The following is an 8,988-nucleotide window of genomic DNA, read 5'->3' as shown; positions in this document are numbered from 1 at the left end:
TAATTTTCCAAACAGGAACGAGTTTCATATTACAAGTGTTCACATAGTAGAATCATAGCCATTTAACAAAAGTTGCATTGAAATTACTTTATTCAGCAGTTCAAGTTTACAATAAAGAAAATTCATCCAATCGTGGAAACTTCCAAACTCTCAGCAACAGAGAATCTCCCTTCCACTATGGCTCAGGATCTCCATCTGCTGGTGTCCCTTTCTCACTGCATTTACTGCACCTCTCACCATCTCCATCTGCTGGTGTCCCTTTCTCACTGCAGTTACTGTTCCCCTCCCACCATCCCCATCTGCCAGTGTTCCTTTCTCATTGCCGTTAGTGTCCCCTCTCACCATTTCAGTGTTTGAAACCCTTCAGCTCTTTCTATGACTTCACTAATTTAACAATTATATTTAGAGGGTATTTCACTGCCTTCTTCAGCTCCTGTCTGAATTTTGTCTGGGTCACAGTGTAAATAAATGTGTTGGTGCAGGAACTGAGAAGCTGCATCATCTTTGATGTTTGATCTGTGATAAAGAATGGATCAGTGTAGGAAGAATAATACTGAATATCGGCGATTCGCGCATAAATGTTATACAAAACCCGGGTCGCCCATAACAGTATAAAACTGCCGGATATAGTGAAAAGTAAAATAATTGATTTTCTGCGATTCTCCATCTCTGGGTCCTTGTGATTCTCTCCATTGCTGTGGCGCCGGAATCCCCTGCGGATTTTACTGGAGAATACAATCCGTCTGACAGTCAGAACATTGAGCAGCAAAACCAGAAAGACCGGGATACAAGGGGTTAAACTGAGGTCAAACAATTCAAATACTCCCCATATGGGGGATGTATAGTAGCTCAGTTTATAAACACGTCCCATGGGAACATGATCAATAATATAACGTTGTTCCAGTGTAAAGTACCAGGGGACAGACTCTAAACAGCCCAGGACACACACTGTTCCGACATCCACAGCCGCCGTTTTCTCGCTGCAGTATTTTGTTTTCAGCTTCTCACAACAAATGGCCACAAATCGATCAAAGGTGAAAGTGACTGTGAGCCAGACAGAAATAACTGTGGTTGCAGAAAGCAGAACGATAATGAGAGAACACACAGGAGCAATTCTCAGGAATGAATGTGGGAAATAAAATAAAGCAATCCAGTTCAATATGGCATTAGTTATAACGACCAGGAGATCAGACACTGCCATTCCCACCAGGTACAGAGTGATACATTTGGAGAGACCACACTTTCCTCGGGACAGGATCACAATCGCCACCAAGTTAACTGGAAGAGAAAGCAATGGAAGCAGAGAAATTACTGATCAGAACTGGAGACAAAGCAGCGGTTTGACAGGATCTGGGCTGAAATTTCCAGCTTTGTTGCTGCACCGAGCAGTGAAAACTGATTCATTGACCTGGGCAGTGCTTTGTCACAGTGAAATGTTTGAAAACACAATTATTAATAATGAAATGTGAAATTGATACAGAAAGTGAATAAAGTCAGCACAGGAATTACTGGAAGTACTGAGTGAGGATGCAGTGCAAGTGAAGAAATGAGAAGGGGTCTTGTAGATGTGGAATCTAAAGGGCTTACTGTGAAATTGTCTCCAGACTGTTGGTTGGGAAGGTTTGGGGAGAGCGGGATGTACAGCTAGTTTGTTGCTCTGGGTTCAGGGAACCGACAGCAATGTTACCAAATGGGAAAAGGCTGAAAACTGCAGCGTTGAGTTTGAGTATCAGCCGTGATCTAAAATGGTGGAGCAGGCTCGAAGGGCTGAATGGCCTCCTCCTACTCCTGTGATCCTGTATTCCTATCAGGTTGGATGAGGCAGCTGCCAGTGGAGCCAGTGAGTGAGTTTGGGAGGTAGAGAAGGGAAAAGGCATGTTGGAGCAGGAAGGTACACTGGAGTAGATGGTTTGGGACAGTAGGTAAACTGAAGCAATGGATGAGGAGACTGAGGATTCAATACAGTGAGAGGAGAGGCTAAGACTCACAGGGAGAGACAGCTGAAGAGTGTTGGAGGAAATCTCATCGGTAGATCCCAGTAATACAACTCAATTAATGCATTCAAAGAACAAAGAACAGTACAGCACAGGAACAGGCCATTGGGCCCTCCAAACCTGTGCCGATCTTGATGCCTGACGATCCACTCTGGCCATGCCGCTCATAACTTTGTAAACCTCTATCATGTCGCCCCTTCACCTCCGTCGTTCCAGTGAAAACAATCCGAGTTTATCCAACCTCTCCTCATAGCTAATGCCCTCCAGACCAGGCAACATCCTGGGAAACCTCTTCTGTACCATTTCCAACAACGCTAAGTCCTTCTGGCAGTGTGGCGACCAGAATTGCACGCAATATTCTAAATGTGGCATAACTAAAGTTCTGTGCAGCTGCAGCATGACTCGCCAATATTTATACTCTATGCCCCGACAGATGGAGGCATGCATGCCGTATGCCTTCTTGTCTACCTTATCCACCTGCGTTGCCACTTTCAGTGACCTGTGGACCTGTACGCCCAGATCTCTCTGCCGGTCAATACTCCTGAGGGTTCTGCCATTTACTGTATACCTCCCACGTGTATTAGACCTTCCGAAATGCATTACCTCATATTTGTCCGGATTAAACTCCATCTGCCATTTCTCTGCCCAAGTCTCCAAGCAATCTATATCCTGCTGTATCCTTTGACAATCCTCATCACTATCCGCAACTCCACCAACCATTGTGTCCTCCGCAAAATTACTAATCAGGCCAGCTACATTTTACTCCTAATCATTTATATATACTGCAAACAGCAAAGGTCTTAGCACTAATCCCTGTGGAACACCACTAGTCACATCGCTCCATTCAGAAAAACAGCCTTCCACTGCTACCCTCTGTCTTCTATGACAGAACCAGTTCTGTATCCATCTTGCCAGCTCACCTCTGATCCCGTATGACTTCACCTTTTGTACCAGTCTGCCATTAGGGACCTTGTCAAAGGCCTTACTGAAGTCATATAGATACATATAGATAACATCCACTGCCCTTCCCTCATCAATCATCTTCGTCACTTCCTCAAAAAACTCAATCAAATTAATGAGACACGACCCCCCCTTCACAAAACCATGCTGCCTCTCGTTAATAAGTTCGTTTGTTTCCAAATGGGAGTTAATCCTGTCCCGAAGAATCCTCTCTAATAATTTCCCTACCACTGACGTAAGGCTCACAGGCCTATAATTTCCTGGATTATGCTTGCCACCCTTCGTAAACAAAGGAACAACATTGGCTGATCTTCAGTCCTCTGGGACCTCACCTATAGCCAATGAGGATGCAAAGATTTCTGTCAAGGTCCCAGCAAATTATTTCCTTGCCTGTCTTAGTATTCTGGGGTAGATCCCATCAGGCCGTGCGGAGTTATCTACCTTAATGCTTTGTAAGACACCCAACACCTCCTCCTTTTTGATAATGAGATGACTGAGACGATCTGCACACCCTTCCCTAGCCTGATCATCCACCAAGTTCTTCTCTTTGGTGAATACTGATGCAAAGTACTCATTTAGTACCTCGCCCATTTCATCTGGCTCCGCACATAGATTCCCTTCTCTGTCCTTGAGTGGGCCAACCCTTTCCCTCGTTACCCTTTTGCTCTTTATATACGTATCAAAAGCCTTGGGATTTTCCTGAATCCAGTTTGCCAACGACTTTTCATGACCCCATTTAGCCCTCCTGACTCCTTTCTTAAGTTCCTTCCTACTGTCTTTATATTCCTCAAGGGTTTCGTCTCTTCCTAGCCTTCCAGACCTTACGAATGCTTCCTTTTTCTTTTGGACCAAGCTCACAATATCCCGCGTTATCCAAGGTTCCCGAAACTTGCCAAACTTATCCTTCTTCCTCACAGGAACATGCTGGCCCTGGATTCTAATCAACTGACGTTTGAAAGACTCCCTCATGTCAGATGTTGATTTACCATCAAACAGCCGCCTCCAATCTAAATTCTTCAGTTCCTGCCGAATATTGTTATAATTAGCCTTCCCCCAATTTAACACCTTCACCCGAGGACTACTCTTATCCTTAGCCGCAATTACCTTAAAACTTATGGAATTCTGGTCACTGTTCACGAAATGCTCCCCCTACTGAAACATCGAACACCTGACCGGGTTCATTCCCCAATACCAGGTCCAGTACAGCCCCATACCTAGTTGGACTATCTACTTATTGTTCCAAGAAACCAAGTAACCCTCCTGGATGCTCCTTACAAATTCTGCCCCATCCAAGCCCCCAGCACTAAGTGAGTCCCAGTCAATATAGGGGAAGTTAAAATCACCCACCACTCCAACCCTGTTACCTTTACATCTTTGCAAAAGAATAATCTCTGTGGTTATTGGTGTTGGAGAAGAGCTGATTGTTTATACAATATAGTCAATATATTTAATTTTGTACATGCAATTAAATATAACTTTAAATATATTTCTGATATCAGCCTCGCTGTTCATTGAATTCAACAGTCACAGAGATTTTAAACTGCATTATTTAAATAATGAATTTACATAATTACCATCAGTGAAGAACTGATTCTATTCTGTTTATTCAGTCACTAAGTAACGAACAGGAATTTCCTCCAAAAAGAAAGATGAGGACCTGACTGAAATCAACACAGAGGATCAAGTCCAACAGGAAAATGAACATAATCTGGCAAAAGGCAACTTCAACTCCTGGTTTCTCTCACTAATTGTTCTGGATATTCCAGCACTTTATGACAGTGAATTATTCACACTGCTGCTTTTTTCTCTTTCTCTTGACTTCTGCTTATCTCTTTCTCTCAGTTTCTTTCTTCCTGTTTCTTTTCTCCTTCTCTATCTCTCTGGAGGGCTCACATCCTGCAATCTGTTACTTAATGCTACTTTTTGCAACTGATTTTTTTTCACATTCTGCGCCTGTGTTCTGTTCACCAGCCCCAGGATCAATGATACTATTCTCAGAGTCAGGTTGTTCAACGGTGAAACCTCTGTGAATAATTTAATGTATCTCAAGAACACACAAGTGACCACCTGTTCACCTACACTCTTCCCTTCATCTACAATGCATGGAATAAACATGTTCCAAAGATTCTTCCAAACAACCCTCACAATCATAGAAGTTCCTTCTCCTTGAATTATAAAGTATACCGTTAGAATGTTTAATTAATAAAACATCAACATCAGCGCTGCATCTGATAATCTACAGATAAATGGAAAGACTCTTGATTCCAACTGATAGAGTGTAAACCAATAAAACATCGCATCAACGCTTTCTAGTTTACAATGTAGTCCAGTGACAGTGAAGACGCCACAGTGAAGCAGATAAGGAGAAGTGAAAGTGTCAGCAGCAAACTCAGATCAGTAGCAGTACTCTGTAGCAGTGTCAAACATACACTGAATGAAATAATATTTGAACCAGTGATCAACAATAAAGACATTGAAATCCCAGTTAAACTGAGCCATGTGATTGGGGAGGGAGGACATTATACTGTCCCCTTGTAACACTGAGACTGTGAGATGTATCATTATCAATCACTGAAAATAAAATTCATAAAAATATTCCAAGACCGGTTAAATGCACATCATTAAACTATTAAAAGCTCCTGATTTCCTGATTGTTGATCTAACCTGAAGCGCCTGATTTGAGTAACCCCGTAACAATGCCACGGTTTTTAGATTTAGAACATTACAGCGCAGTACAGGCCCTTTGGCCCTTGATGTTGCGCCGACCTGTGAAACCATCTGACCTACACTATTCCATTTTCATCCATATGTCTATCCATTGACCACTTAAATGCCCTTAAAGTTGGCGAGTCTACTATTTTTGCAGGCAGGGCGTTCCACGCCCCTACTACTCTCTGAGTAAAGAAACTACCTCTGACATCTGTCCTATATCTATCACCCCTCAACTTAAAGCTATGTCCCCTCGTGTTTGCCATCACCATCCGAGGAAAACGACTCGCACTATCCACCCTATCTAACCCTCTGATTATCTTATATGTCTCTATTAAGTCACCTCTCCTCCTCCTTCTCTCCAACGAAAACAACCTCAAGTCCCTCAGCCTTTCCTCGTAAGACCTTCCCTCCATACCAGGCAACATCCTAGTAAATCTCCTCTGCACCCTTTCCAAAGCTTCCACATCCTTCCCTTAATGCGGTGACCAGAACTGCACGCAATAAGCCAGGTGCAGTCTCACCAGAGTTTTGTACAGCTGCAGCATGACATCGTGGCTCCGAAACTCGATCCCCCTACTAATAAAAGCTAACACACCATATGCCTTCTTAACAGCCCTATTAACCTGGGTAGCAACCTTCAGGGATTTATGCACCTGGACACCAAGATCTCTCTGTTCATCTACACTACCAAGAATCTTCCCATTAGCCCAGTACTCTGCATTCCTATTACTCCTTCCAAAGTGAACCACCTCGCACTTTTCCGCATTACACTCCATTTGCCATCTCTCAGCCCAGCTCTGCAGCCTATCTATGTCCCTCTGTACCCTACAACATCCTTCGGCACTATCCACAACTCCACCGACCTTAGTGTCATCCGCAAATTTACTAACCCACCCTTCTGCACCCTCTTCCATGTCATTTATAAAAATGACAAACAGCAGTGGCCCCAAAACAGATCCTTGCGGTACACCACTAGTAACTAAACTCCAGGATGAACATTTTCCATCAACCACCACCCTCTGTCTTCTTTCAGCTAGCCAATTTCTGATCCAAAGCTCTAAATCACCTTCAACCCCATACTTTCGTATTTTCTGCAATAGCCTACCATGGGGAACCTTATCAAACGCCTTACTGAAATCCATATACACCACATCCACTGCTTTACCCTCATCCACCTGTTTGGTCACATTCTCGAAAAACTCAATAAGGTTTGTGAGGCACGACCTACCCGTCACAAAACCGTGCTGAAACCAAAACCATCAAAGACCTAATGCAAGACTGAAAAAGTAGACAATGAGGAGATTCCATCAGTAAATTGCTGGAAAAGAACAGGTAGCTGTGTAACATTCACAGTGAGAAATAATACCGAGTTCAGCAGCACAGTTAACATTAATTTACACCATGAACAGCTGTGCTACAGGCTTACCAGGAACTCCAATTGCTGCAAGTACAGGATAATAAATCCTTGCTATCTGACCGATTACTGGATGTCCCATTTCTGTGAGAAGCAGAGACTTCCGTTAGCCTGGAATCCACAGCTCCAGCAGTCATTCAGAGCTGATCCTTCGAGTGGGTCCTGATTTATAGAGGGGATAAGTCTCTCCTGACATGCTTATACCCCTGATCATTGTTATTAGTGCACTCAGCTGAACAAACACATTGAATCAGCAGGTTTGACTCTGATGTAAAGAATGTGGTGGATAAAACACAATCAGTTCAATGCCAATGGCTTTTTCTACGTAAGACCTCTCTTGGGAATAAACCTGAAATGTGTACTCAGACTGGACGGATGCTACAATTATGATTGGCGTCATTTACATTTTCCATATTATTGTATCGAACTTGTTCACACTGAAACCAGGGAGAAAACCGAGCCTATTTCACTCTGTTCTTGCCCTTTCCCAGTTAAAGTGAAATCTTTGAGTCTCTGATTCTGGACCATGTTCAGGGTTACAGCCTAGAAACCACTGTGGATGACGTCAGGGGACAGACACAGTCCACTTCAATTGGGAAGGGAGTCGCATGGTGATGATAGCATTGGTCAAGTAATACAGAGGACCAGCCTAATGGCCTGGGGATAAGGTTTCAGATCTCAACATGACAGCTGGATAAAGTAGAGGGAGCTCCACCTCTACGTATAAAGTGGAGGGAGCTTAATCTCTATGGATAAAGTGGAGGGAGCTCCCTCTCACCGTATAAAATGGAGGGAACACCCTCTCTCTGCATAAAGTGGAGGGCAATCAAGGATAGAGGAGAGAGAGAAATGAAAACAAATGGGGAAATGGAGAACTGGACGAAGTGAAAGACGGTGAAAGACAGAAGAGATAATAAAATGAGAACTTGACCTTGACAGAACCCCAGTAACAATCCCCACTATCTGCCCAGTCCGGCACTGGGGGCTTCGTGTGAGTGTTGTCGGGCTAAGTGTTGGTCAATGCTTGATATTTTCAATCTGCAGTGACATTCCAAACAAGTGCACGAGGTACAGGTTTAAAATTAACCAAGCAATGTCTCAAAGCTTTGCTGTTCAGGGACAGAGTGGGACAGAGGCAGAGGGAGAGAGAGAGAGAGAGGTCGAGGTAGACAGACAAGGGGAGAAACAGACAGTGGGAGGGAGACAGGAAGAAAGTGTGAGAGACATCTATATGGACGGAGAAAGACAGATATAGAGGGAGCGAGACAAATACAGAGGGAGAAAGGAAGAGAGAGAGAGGGAGAGAGAGAGAGAGAGGGAGAGAGAGAGAGAGAGAGATGGAGAAAGATTGAGAGAGATTAAGAGAGAGAAATGGACAGAGAAAGCCAGTGAGAAAGAAAGGCATACAATCTCTCAGAGAGAAGCAGAGAGCGAGAGAGAGAAACACAAAGTGAGGGAGAGAGAGAGAGAGAGCGTGGAACAAAGAGAGAGACAGAAAGAGAGAGGAACACAGAGAGAAAGGAACACAAAGGGAAGCAGAGACAGAAAGTAACAGAGAGAGCCACAGAGAGAGAGAAACGCAGAGAGATAAACACAGACAGCGACAGAGAGAGACATGCAGAGAAACACAGATAGAGACACACAGAGAGAAACACACAGAGAGACAGAGAAACACAGAGAGAGACAGAGAGAGAGACACAGAGAGACCGAAGGAGAGAGATTGAGGGAGAGAAATTGAGGGAGAGAGATTTAGGGAGAGAGTGTGATTGTGGGTGAGAAAGATATTGAGGGAGAGCGAGAGAGATTGAGGGGGAGAGAGAGTTTGAGAGAGAGATTGAGAGAGAGGGGGAGAGAGAGAGATAGATAGAGAGAGAGAGAGAGAGAGAGAGAGAGAGAGAGAGAGAGAGA

At 43.9% G+C, this 8,988-nt stretch overlaps 1 protein-coding gene across 1 annotated transcript; it reads right to left on the bottom strand.

Moving 5' to 3' along the window:
* Positions 1–373: 373 nt before the first annotated feature.
* On the bottom strand, positions 374–7,162 carry LOC137366327 (probable G-protein coupled receptor 139). The gene is made up of 2 exons (XM_068028224.1): positions 7,067–7,162; positions 374–1,270 (listed from the first exon to the last, which is right to left on the bottom strand). Exons 1-2 carry the CDS (start codon positions 7,160–7,162, stop codon positions 374–376), a joined length of 993 nt encoding a protein of 330 aa, XP_067884325.1.
* Between the last annotated feature and the right edge of the window lie 1,826 nt (positions 7,163–8,988).

Source organism: Heterodontus francisci, unplaced genomic scaffold (genome assembly GCF_036365525.1).
Source record: "Heterodontus francisci isolate sHetFra1 unplaced genomic scaffold, sHetFra1.hap1 HAP1_SCAFFOLD_310, whole genome shotgun sequence".
NCBI lineage: Eukaryota > Metazoa > Chordata > Chondrichthyes > Heterodontiformes > Heterodontidae > Heterodontus > Heterodontus francisci.
The sequence above is the reverse complement of the archived record's forward strand: the minus strand, read 5'-3'. Positions and strand labels throughout refer to the sequence as shown.

Excerpts from the sequence above, each read along its gene's own strand:
- LOC137366327 (XM_068028224.1), bottom strand. The coding sequence starts at position 7,162 with ATGGGACATCCAGTAATCGGTCAGATAGCAAGGATTTATTATCCTGTA. Across the intron at positions 1,271-7,066 it reads CTGTAGCACAGCTGTTCATG|GTGGCGATTGTGATCCTGTC; the intron begins GTGTAAATTAAT and ends CCAGTTAACTTG.